The sequence below is a fragment of the Rattus rattus genome, chromosome 12 (genome assembly GCF_011064425.1).
Source record: "Rattus rattus isolate New Zealand chromosome 12, Rrattus_CSIRO_v1, whole genome shotgun sequence".
In the NCBI taxonomy this organism is placed as follows: domain Eukaryota; kingdom Metazoa; phylum Chordata; class Mammalia; order Rodentia; family Muridae; genus Rattus; species Rattus rattus.
The window spans coordinates 60,452,108-60,463,883 of NC_046165.1; the positions used below are offsets into that span (position 1 = coordinate 60,452,108).

At 48.9% G+C, this 11,776-nt stretch overlaps 1 protein-coding gene across 1 annotated transcript; it reads right to left on the bottom strand.

The window, feature by feature from the left end:
• Positions 1-4,382: 4,382 nt before the first annotated feature.
• Sox7 (SRY-box transcription factor 7) lies at positions 4,383-11,327 on the bottom strand. The gene is made up of 2 exons (XM_032917712.1): positions 11,009-11,327; positions 4,383-7,366 (listed from the first exon to the last, which is right to left on the bottom strand). The coding sequence occupies exons 1-2, from the start codon at positions 11,244-11,246 to the stop codon at positions 6,453-6,455; spliced, it is 1,152 nt and encodes a 383-aa protein (XP_032773603.1). The 5' UTR covers positions 11,247-11,327; the 3' UTR covers positions 4,383-6,452.
• Positions 11,328-11,776: the final 449 nt, after the last annotated feature.

Genomic DNA, 11,776 nt, shown 5'->3' on the forward strand with positions numbered 1-11,776 from the left:
GATAGATAGATAGATAGATAGTAGATAGATAGATAGATAGATAGATAGATAGATAGATAGATAGATAGCTTGCTTCTTGAGATCTGTTGGAGAGCTGTGAGATTTTCCCAGTTTCTGTGATAAGAACCAATGGGATAAAGAGACATGGGCAAGTGTACTTCTTTAGTCGCTCACCCTTGTGACCTTGAAGTCACCCCCTTACCATGCAGAACTAGCCTTCTTGGGGCCTCTGGAATGTCCATGGCATCTGAAAAGGAAGGCAGCAAGGGCCTGGTCACACAAAGCTGGTGAAAAAGGGGTTTCCAGTCTTCCCATAGGATCTGCTCTTCTTAGCGGGATCCACAGGAACATTTCAGATTCTTTGTACCAGGAACTGAAGGTGATGTCCAACTCAAGCTATACACTAGCAAGCATATCTATAAATGCAGGCCAATAGATAATCATAAAGCTACTTAAAATATTATAAATTGTTTTTGCGACTTTTTAAGGTCCTGAGGTATTGCTTTTGTAAATGACATTCTGCTTCAAGGTCAACAGGTTGAACAATCCAATTACAGGAGAATGATAGGGTGGCCAAGTGAAATATGTAAGCTGTGATGTCAGTTCACTGAAGTTCTGTGAAGCCACAGAGGAGGCCAATATGAAGACGTGTCATTGACCAACGCCTACCCTAGGGTGTTGAATGGAACAAGCTATTACCAGTAGGTTGTGTGTGTGTCCACATGATCACAACCACATACAACTGTATAAGCTGGGAAAGGACAGGAAATGCCACACATAAAAACGACCATAGGGAAGTAGGTACAGCAAGAAGGAAACTTCTTTCTCAATTTTTTTCTATGACTTTCTCCTTTTCTTTTTCTTTCTCTTACTGTTTCTTTCTCTCTTCTTCTCTCTTCTTTCTTCTTTTACCCAGAGTCTCACTGTGTAGTCTAGAATGGCATCAAACCTGTAATCTTCTGTCCTCCTGTCTCAGCCTTAGTGCTACTGGCTACCTGGAAGGGTGGATGATGCGCCGCATCCAAGGCTCTCAATGTTCTTATTAGGTTTTTATCAAGCAGGAAGAAAACAGCTTTTGTAGAAGAACTAAGCTAATGATATAGGGAAAGTTTAACAGTAAAAAGTAAAATAACTGTCGTAAAAGACATATGAAAATATATATCTAGAGGTTGGGGATTTAGCTCAGTGGTAGAGCGCTTGACTAGGAAGCGCAAGGCCCTGGGTTCGGTCCCCAGCTCCGAAAAAAAAAAAAAAGCCTGTACAAGCTTTATTACCTACATCCTCTAAATTTCTGTGACATAGCATAGAAACCATAAAAAAAAAAGAAAATATATATCTAGACCAAAAATGTTTAAAGCAAGATGAATATATGTCAAAAAAGACAAAATCAAAAAACCAACAACTCTAGTGATGACTCTAAGTTTTGGATGACAGATAACTTCTTTCCTTATGATATTATTTTCCTAAATTCGCTGTAAAGACTAAGTCTATATTTAGAATTAAAAAATAGATAACAGACTGACAGGAGGTTGAATAGGGGTGTGTGTATGTGTGTGTGTGTGTGTGTGTGTGTGTGTGTGTGTACAGATGAGTGAATGCAACAAATAGAGGAAGAGAGGAGACATAAAGGGAGAGAGAAATGGGAAAAGATGATACATACAGATCACATGGCTGATTGATAGATAATTGATAGATCACAGATTCTAGAAGATGGTGGGTGGATGGATGGATAGATAGATAGATAGATAGATAGATAGATAGATAGATAGATAGATGTTTGCTAGGTATTGTGATTTTATTGTTGTTGATGTTACTTTTCATCTTCTAGACTCAGATTAGAGTCACCTGGGAGGAGGGAACTTACAGTGAGGAATTGCCTATGGGTGTTTTCTTGATAAATGATTGATGTAGAAGGGCCCGGCCGGCTGTGGGTGCTACCACCCCGGGCAGGCGGTCCTAGGGTGTATAAGAAAGCAAACTAAGCAAGCTGTGCAAAGCAAGCCAATAAGTAACACTCCTCCATGGCTTCTGCTTCAGTTCCTGCCTCAAGGTCCCTGCTTTGATGGACTATGATGTTGGTGTGTAAGTCAAATAAACCCTTTTCTCCCCAAGCTACTTTTGGTCACTTTTTGCTCTGGGTCAGTCCCAGAAGCAAATGGGACAGAGTGAATATGTCCTTTTTCAGTTCTCTTCCTTTTCCATTGGGAAGAAAGCAGAAAAGGCTATTTATTCAGAAAGGAAGGCTCATGTTCCATCTCTGACCTATCTCTCCATTCCAGACTGCAGCAGATGCAGGCCAACCTCAGCCACAAGAACCCAAGAGGCACACACCCAGAGGTCTTAGGAACATAGTTCCAAGGAGGATGGACCCAGAAGATAGGGTCTTTCACCACCACTCAACCCAACTAGGGTTCTCAAACCGACTCTGGGTCTGGCAATGGAGAACACACAATCCAGCTGAATCCATTGCTGGCCAGTCACTGTAGCTACCAGGGTCCGTGGAAAATAAGGACCTACCATTTGGACATTGTATGAGGTCTCACAGGACAGGCAATAGTGTGAGGGTATCCAGAGAAGGTGCTGCCATGGTTAATCATGGATACATGGGAAGGACGGCATTCTCAGGGACCTGTAGGTATTCCTGCAGCAAGAGCCACTGGAAGAAAGGAGAAGCCAAGAGAGAAACTTCTGGAAAGAAGAGCATTGGCCATTGGGGAACTAACATTGGGCAGATGTGACAGGCCTGAGGTTTGCATAGTTGGCAGGAGATGTAGTGGTGGGGGTGTGTCTTAGAGAAAAGAACACACGTGTTTCCCTTTCTACAACATTTGTGAAAATAAAGACTGCCCTGGACAGAAGCAAGTGAGAGTTGACATACTGGGCTCCTCAGCCACAAGGTGAGTCTCCTTGACTGTTCACTGTTTAAGGAAGAGATCTGAAGGCAAAGAGTGACATGGGAATATCAGCATTTTAGAAAAACAACTTGTCATGCCTTGTCATCCTATGAGATGACATCACTCACATAGTAACCTGAGTACCGCGGGCAGAGTGTACAGCTGGCTGGAACCCACAGAGACCTTGGTTCCCACACTGTCCTACTTGGAGCAGAGCACCCTCCTGCCTGCTTCACGTCATCTCATGGGCATGGCCAGTGTAACCACACCGCGTGTTACAATAAGGCACGCCCATTTGGCAGTGCCATGGGGCACATCTTGACCAGATATTGCCAATTCAGAGCTCTGTATAGACGAGGATACTACTTCATTAGAGCCCTTCGTACTGCCACCACTGGCCAGGTGCAATGACAGGCCAGATCAGCACGGCTCTGTGTCATCTCAGTTGTTACCCACAATTCTTTTCATCTTCTTTGGCCTGAGATGGCCATGGATTGAGGAGCAGTTGATTCCATGCTCTAGTGAAGCACAGAAAACAGAACCCGGGAGGCTGAAGAAGGTCTCCACAAGTTCAAGGCTAGTCTGGGTTCTAGGCTACCTAGTGAGTTCTAGGTCAGTTTGAGCCACAACATGAGGACACATCTCGAACACCAAAACCAAAAAGGAGCAGCACTAAGCTCTTAGCCATGAATGCTACCATGTGAATGTGCCTCATGGGTACTGAGGCCATCTCCCACGCCATCTCCCACTGGGGACTTTAGTGTGCTTGGCTGTGTAATGATGTGGGAATGACTAGCCCCACGCTGTGGTGGGAAACAGTTCAGCAAGCTTCTGTCACACTCCCTGCAACTGTGCAGTGCTACTAAATAATGACTGTCAGTCATAGTCAGCAAAGAGGATGTGCAGAAGCGCAGGAGGGCCCTCCTAAGACCCCCTCGTTGGCCCAGAGGAGCATGGGAAGGAGCATGGCTATCTTTGACTTAAAAAGTTCCTTCTTTACATGAAGAGAGGCTAGCAGGAGGTGCCATACATGGGAGCTTTTCGACTGGGGGTGTGTCCTGGAATGTCCCGGCTGTCTCACCCTTGACTCCGGGCTGTGCACCTGCCTCCTGGACAACATGCTGCCTAGTCCAGAGGACCAGTGCGTACTGCTACACCACTCAAGTAGGGGAGAGAGCGAAATAGTCATTTGCTTAGACTTGGGAAGCATGCAGTTACTGAACAGGGGTAGGAAAACTGCTCACGTGGGTCGCCATGGATTTCCTCTTCCAATGTCAACAAAAACAGCGCCATTACTAACATGTGGAATCGAAGTTCATCTTTTCGGCATGACTCATAAAAAGATTTAAAACCATATATAACAGAAACTCCTTAAACTAAAAAAGTCGATTCAGAAAATAAATAAATAAAATACAAACAGTATTACAGGCAGCACTGAAACCTAGTATGAGAACTGTCTTCTCAAAACTACTTCAAAGGACAGAATGGTCAAGGTACAAAAAAATTTATTTAAATTAAACATTTTCAACAAATTGATATTCATAACTGTTCCATGCATATGACGTTTCCTTGAAAAAAAATGGAACAGAGTAGCTTAATGTCTGTGATACTGTTTCACGAGATTATTAATATACATCTGGGACTGGGCACCAGTCAATCATATCAACAATTCACTATTTATCACCAAATGGTATATACAGCAATAGCATAAAGATTAAGTATATCTTATAAGTGATTTTATAATAAGACTTCTTGGGTGGGGAATCTGTCAACAATACAAAATATAAGGTGGACATAATGGCAGAATATAAAAACACATTTCATAGAGGCAATAATACACACATGTCCAAGGACAGGCAAGAGCCTGTTAGCTCAGCGTTAGGCATCTTCCTTCAAAGGAGCTGCAGGGGATGGAAATGTCTGGGGTGGGACCAAAGCTCAGAGACATCTTTGGGTGTCACAGTATGTTTGTTTGGGACAGCCAAAGGGCAGTGGGGTAGGTGAATTGTTCTGCTGCATCCACTTGAGGAACAAGAACCAAGTTCCCTTCATGGCCAGGGGAATCATGTCTGGGATTCCGAGTGAAGGGCCCTTTGAATTAGGGGCCAGTTTGGACGGAGGGGCAGCAGACAGCGGGAAGGGAGTCATCCTTTGCATCTGTAGATAAGGGTGTGCTACAGAGAAATCAGCACACCCCAAAGATGCTGCTTTGTGGACAGACTTTTTAGGTTCCTAGCTCTTTAGTTCATCCTGCAGGGAGGTGGTGAGACATTGCTACAGTTGAGAAGACTCTAAATCAGGTTACCCACCTTGGGGCGTGGGAGCAGGGGCATGCCTGCATAAGGACATTTCTCCCACACTGTAGTCTCCTGAGATGTAACAAAAATAATGTATCTAAAGTATATATTTAAAAAATAATCCCATACTGGGCGGCGGTGGCCCTTGCCTTTAATCCCAGCGCCCAGGAGGCAGGGGCAGGCTTAAACTATGAGTTTGAGGTCAGCCTGATCTACACAGTGAGATCTAGGACAGCCAGGGCTACACAGAGAAACCCTGTCTCAGGACAAAAGAAAGCAAAACAACAAGTTTGAATCTAATTTGCTTTCAGTGATGCAGCTGAACATACTAATTAATTTCCTGAACCAGGGACCATGTTTTCCTTTGGAAAAAAAATTACATTTAGTGTGTGTGTGTGTGTGTGTGTGTGTGTGTGTGTGTGTGTGTGTGTGTGTGTGTGTGTAGGTTCAATCACACATATAATGTAGGGGCACACGTGCGTTCAGAGGTGAGAATACAACGTGCAGGAGTCAGTTCTCTTCTTCCACCACGTCGGTTCCAGGGACAGAGCGTAGGCCATCAGGCTAGGCAGCAGGCACTTTTACCCACTGAGCCATCCCACGCCATCTTGCCAGCCCAAAGGTGAATCCTTTTCTCAACTGGAGGAGTTCCTTTGGAATTCTAGAGTGGCTGTGGACGGGGTTATGGGAAAGCAGAAAACCCGGGTCCTTGGGCAGTTGGTTCACATGAAGTCCCTGCGAAGCTGCCCATTACTGAGGTCACACTTTCCTTGGCCTTGAGCAGGCTGTAACTTGGAGACCCATAGAGCAAGGGCTTGGCTATGAAGCCAGTCCTCACTGTATGGGAGATTCGAACAGTCAGGGCCAGTCAAGCCAGAATGGGGTTTTGCCCATTAGAGACTGAACAAAAGATGGACCCCAGGCCCAGGGTCCTTCTCACTGGGAGCACCACAGATCAGAAGCAGCTACACCAAAAGCAGGAGCTCCATTGCATTGGGCTTCTCCCTACCAGCTACACTGATGGTATAAAGTGTCTAGGAAACCCTACTGCAGACAGCCCCAAGGCTGTACTTCCTGGGTGAAGCCAACACATTTGAAGAGACAGAAGGGGTGCTGGATCCTGGCTTTGGACTGAAGACTCTGGGACAGCAGTTCTGACCTCCTGCCACCAAAGAGTGGTAACGCTACAGTTTCTGCTCTGCTCAGTGCTTCATAGGGAGGAGAGGGTGGAAAGGCTGGGCCAGCCTCCATTCCTCCAGCTCTATGACACGCTGTAGCTGTTGTAATACGTGGCTGTGGCATCAGCCAGGACGGAGATGAGGCTGGTCTCTGTAGGGCCTGTTGGAGTCCCCTGGGAGAGAGGGGCATGCCCAGTGAGGGTTCCAACCCCTGAAGTAGAGTCAGGGTGGCCAGGAGTGTTCAAATACTGGTCAAACTCATTGCGGTCCATGTCCCCCAGAAGTTCCACCTGGCTTAGCTGATCCAAGGTGTCAAAGCCAGGGTGCTCGGGGGGTGGGGACAGCTGGCCCAGGTGGGCCTGGAGGTTGGGGTGGAGAGGGTGGTAGGTGGCATGGGAGTAGTAGGCTGGAGATGGGGGACATCCAGGAACAGAGGACATCATAGAAACCCCTGGGGATTGACCAAGGGCCAAAGAACCTAGAGGGTGACTGCAGTGAAGGGGACTAGGTGTGAACTCAGGTGAGTAAGGGGGCCCTGGTAGATGGGGAATGTGATGGGGGTGGCCATGCTCCTCCTGACATGAGGACGAGAAGAAGGTCTGCTCCGGCTCCAGCGCATCCAGGGGCGACATCTCTGGGGGTGTGGGCAGCCCGTAGGGATATGTGTCCACACTGCCAGGGGCAGCAGCTGCACCTTCCCGGTAGCAGCTGTGCAGTCCAGGCAAGGTGGCACCTGGGGCGTACTCACCCCTGTCCTCCTTCTCCCCCAGGGGCCCCCTGCCAATGCTGTTTTTCTCAGGCAGCGTGTTCTGGTCACGAGAGAGGGAGCTCAGGAGGAAGCCAGGGTCCACGCGCTTGCAGAGACGCTTGCCTTGTTTCTTCCTGCGGGGTCGGTACTTGTAGTTGGGGTAATCCTGCATGTGCTGCAGGCGCAGCCGCTCTGCCTCATCCACATAGGGCCTCTTCTGTGACAGTGTCAGCGCCTTCCATGACTTTCCTGATTGCACAAACCAGAGAAAAGGCAAGGTCAGACCCCAAACTGCTGGTTCAGCCTCTGCACCTGCTTCAGCCTTGTGCTTCTTAGCATCCCATGTGCAAACACCTCTGACCACTGCCCCACCCACTGGACCCCTCTTACAGCCACAAAGGACACCGCTTGCCTCTAGTCTCCTTTCATCCCAGATCTCTCTCTCTCTCTCTCTCTCTCTCTCTCTCTCTCTCTCTCTCTCTCTCACACACACACACACACACACCACACCACACACACACACACACACACCACACCACACACCACACACACCACACACACACACACACACACACACACACACCCACACCACACACACACACACACACACACACACACACACCACACACCACACACACACACACACACACACACACACACCACACACACACACTTAAGGGGCTGAACAAACTTCCTGTTTGCACCACACCATGTTAGCATCATGGAGAAACGTGCTTAGAAATCATCTCATTCCAAACCACCGGACTGGCCAACCATTCCAACCGGTGAGAGTCCCAGGGAGGTTCCACCCGACCTAAGCATCAGCAACAGAGAAAGGAAATCTAAAGACTGAAACATTGGCTGGGGTTCTTATAGCCTTTAGGGTTCAGTTGTGTTTATTTGTGCCTTTTAATGAAAGTCCCCTGCCACTTATGAAGGGATATCACACTGTTTAGTAATGTCTGTCTCTCACAGCTCTCGTGGGAGGTAATCTAGCTCCAGCCAGAGTAGATTGAAGAATCTCATGTAGGCTCATAAATTCCTTACCTCTGAGGGTCAAATAGACACTACTATGAAAAGATGTAGATATGGCCTGCAAGCTAACATTTACACAGAGACAGACAGACAGAGACAGATGCACGCAAGTATGTGTGCACACTACCACTTTCTCTCATGGAATTAGGACCCTTCTTAATAGCAGGACAGTTGCTCAGCCATAACTTTCCACAGAGGCAAACTCCTTAACTTCCCTGGGTCGCCATCTTCCTTACTATTACATGTGCTGCTTCCAACTCAGGGCTAGGCTCTCTCCTTCTGTGTATCCTCTCTGTGCATCCCCATCGGTGCTAAAAATGCTACCTGCACTTGGCTTTCTACTCATCATTCCCTACCTGTCTGTTCCTTTGCAATTGCAAGCCACCTTGGTAGCCCTCTTCTAGCTTTCAGTGGACTGCAGTCCTGCTCCAGAGAGTTCCAAGGATGACTTCTGGAGCATTTAAATGGCTACTGGCTAAAATGGAGGTGGTCATCTGCAAATGTAGCATGCTCTCCTATGATTCTAATGTACCCTGAAGTTTCAGACCCTCTAGTGAAGAGGACAAGGCGTCTGGCTGTGTAAGCCCTGTAAAGGAAGAGACCTTGTCTCCCTACTGGGTACAATCCACTTGTGGCTAAGCACAGGGTTATGTATGCCCTGGCCCTGTTCCCACTGCCCTTGCCTTTGCCCACAGTGGCTGGCTCCACGGGTCAGGATATCATAGGCCACTGAAGGCTCAGAGGCAGAAACTATCACTATCCGCAATTGTTGCAATTAGCTGTCACTTAGAAGCATGTCTTGAAGAGTGTCCACAGCACCAGATGTAGAGATGACACTGGTTTCCAGCCTATGACCAAGGCTACCAGGCACTTGCAAGATATCCAGGATCCAGACACACCCCATACTCTATCCATGGCCTGACTATAAAATGTGTCTCTGGTCCCCAAATGTACACAGATGTCCTAGTCTTAATAAAACCTAATTTCCACTTTAAATGCTAACAAATGTCTAATTTGTGATATACTTTCTCATTCGTCATGTACTAGGCACGGCCCACTTAATGTATTCATGGTATACTAAAACACTTCACTTTCACCTGTGCTAAAAATCCTCTACCTGGGTTTTAAGGTTAAAGTTTGGGAAGACTATAGTGGCAAAAGTTGGGAGTCTCTCATCTATGCCTTCCTTCTCATGACCAGAAAGGGCAGAAAGTTCTCAGGAAGAAAGAGCACAGGGAGGCTGCAGCTGCCCCTGTTAGTGCCGCGGGGTCTCTAACAAGCAGGGAAGTGCTGCTGTTTCCCCCTCGTCTTCTGAGCTGTGCTTTTAAAGGAGAAAAGACAGTCTTCCGCAAGATGAACTGCACACTCTCCTAAAGCCTAGAGTTGTATCCCAGGTAGAATTAGTCCAAAGGAAGGTTTGTCTCCCACACCTCTGTCCCTGTCCTTACTCCCAAAACGGGTAGCCTGGATTCTTCTGTAGGCTCCCACCCTACTTCTCCTCCCACCCGGGCCGGCATCAGAAACCTGGCCAAAAGTAGGAACGTTCTCTCCCCAACTGGGACTGAGCCACAGATGTATTCATAAAATTCGTTTTAAAAAGAGAAAGCAATATAAGCTTTCAGATACAAAATTTGTTTCAGATATTAGTCTATTTCTTGTTATACTAACCAGGTGGGGAGTATACAGGGGTATTATTCAGTTCGGACGAAGGAGCCAACTGCAATGCTCACCAATACATGCTGGACACAGAGGGCACAAGGTTGGATAAGAGGTGCTTGGAACCCCACAACTCTCACCAACTGCTTTTTGGGGCCTTCAGACAGCCAGAGGGCTGGGCCATCTCTCTAGGCCCAGGCCTTTGACAAGCAGAAAGCCAGCCCTTGCTCTGTGACTCTGAAAAGGAAAGAGCCCAGGCTCCTACGGAAAAGGGAAGGGCTTCCATCCCAGCGGGGTGGGGTCGAGGGGCCTGTATGCCTCTCACGGCAGGCCTTGGTGCCCTCTGCAAACACAAAATATTTTGAAGGGATTTTATTGGTTAAAATAAATAAGAAACACGTTGAAGAGTAAAGAGATTTGAAGTAAGGTGAGGTTCAAAGTTGTTTGGCTTCAAGACTAGTGAGGAGGCGATTCAGTGGGTAAAGGCATTTGCCACCGAGCCTGAAGATGTGAACGTCTAATTCCTGGACCCCTCATGGTGGGAAGAAAGAATGTACTCCCCACCTTCCAGATGTCTTCTGATCCCTGCACACTCAGGCAGCACGCGCATGCATACATACATACACTAACACAAACACGTTTAATATATATGTATAAATATATGTATATATATAATATATATATTAGCCCACCCAACCCTGCTCCGAGAACTCGAGAGAATAGAAAAATCCAACAAAAACTCGGATTTCTTGGAACCGTTTTAGCATTTTCATCCCTAATTCTCTGGCCTGTCGGATTCCAGTCAGAATTATCTGCGGACAGCCTCAGTTGACGCACATTCGTTATCTTTCCCTCCGTGACAGTATCTCTTTCTGACTTTCCTAGTCTTACAACGTGGGGAGTGGAGTCTCCTCAGTCTTCCAGCAAAGGCCGGTTCCACCCAGGCTGAATGTATCCGCCCGTCTGAGTCCTTGAGCTCGAGTTCCAGTTTCCAGGACCCGCTTCGTGTCGCGCCCGCCCCTGGAACCCGGTATCTCTCCGCGACTCCGAGAAGGGACCAGTCCAGAGCCCCGCGCTGGTCCTACGGTTTTACTGTGGCTCGCTTGGGCCCCGGTGGTGTCAGTGCTCAAATCCCCCGCCCCCGGGACGGCGTTGTTACCCGCACCACCCTCGCACCAGCTTCGCGCCCCGTGCACTCACCCAGCATCTTGCTAAGCTCCGCGTTGTGCAGGTCCGGGTTCTGCACTGCCAGACGTTTCCTCTCATCCTTGGCCCACACCATGAAGGCATTCATGGGCCGCCGGATCCGGCTCTCTGAACCCTTGTCCCCTGAAGGTCGGGGGACGGCGGGCGGCGACAGCCCATCGGACAGCTCTGCTTCCAGGGCAGGACACTCCAGTCCCTCGGTCCACGGGTAAGCGCCCAGCAACGAGGCCATGGCCGAACGCGGGTCACTTGGCTTCGCCTCGTGGGGCCGGCGTTGACCTGGCCCTCACTCGGGTCGCGACGTCCAACTTGGCCAGCAGCCTCGGGCCGGGCCCTTATTTATCAGCTTCGGGCCACCGGGTCTGCCAATGACTCTCCGGGGCGGCGCGGCCCCTCCCGGCTGCCCCGCCGCGGCGTCCCCGCTGCGACCTGCCGGCAGGGGGAGGGAGGGGCCGGGCCTGTCCCGGTGCCCGCCCCCGTCCGCCCCTCCGCCTCCGGAGCCTGCCCCGGATCGGCGCTCGGATGCAGGTGCTGCAGGGCCAGGAGGAGCGCGCCCACGGCCCGCAGTCACCACTGCTTGGCGCAGGAGTCAGGTCCAGTCCATGTTCTGCTGTTGGGCCGCCCTCCGCGCTGGGACCAGACTCCACTAAAACTCCAGCAAGGGAAAACTGAACTCAAACAGCTTACGTCGGGATACCCGAGGAGGAAAGACACTATCAGTGTCCCTAGATCGGCCAATATGCTGTTGTGGACAGATCACAC

What these genes read in the sequence shown, in the direction of transcription:
- Sox7 (XM_032917712.1), bottom strand. Translation starts at nt 11,246, where the DNA reads ATGGCCTCGTTGCTGGGCGCTTACCCGTGGACCGAGGGACTGGAGTGT. An exon ending in GGAGCTTAGCAAGATGCTGG is followed by an intron (nt 7,367 to 11,008) that starts GTGAGTGCACGG and finishes TTGTGCAATCAG; the next exon opens with GAAAGTCATGGAAGGCGCTG.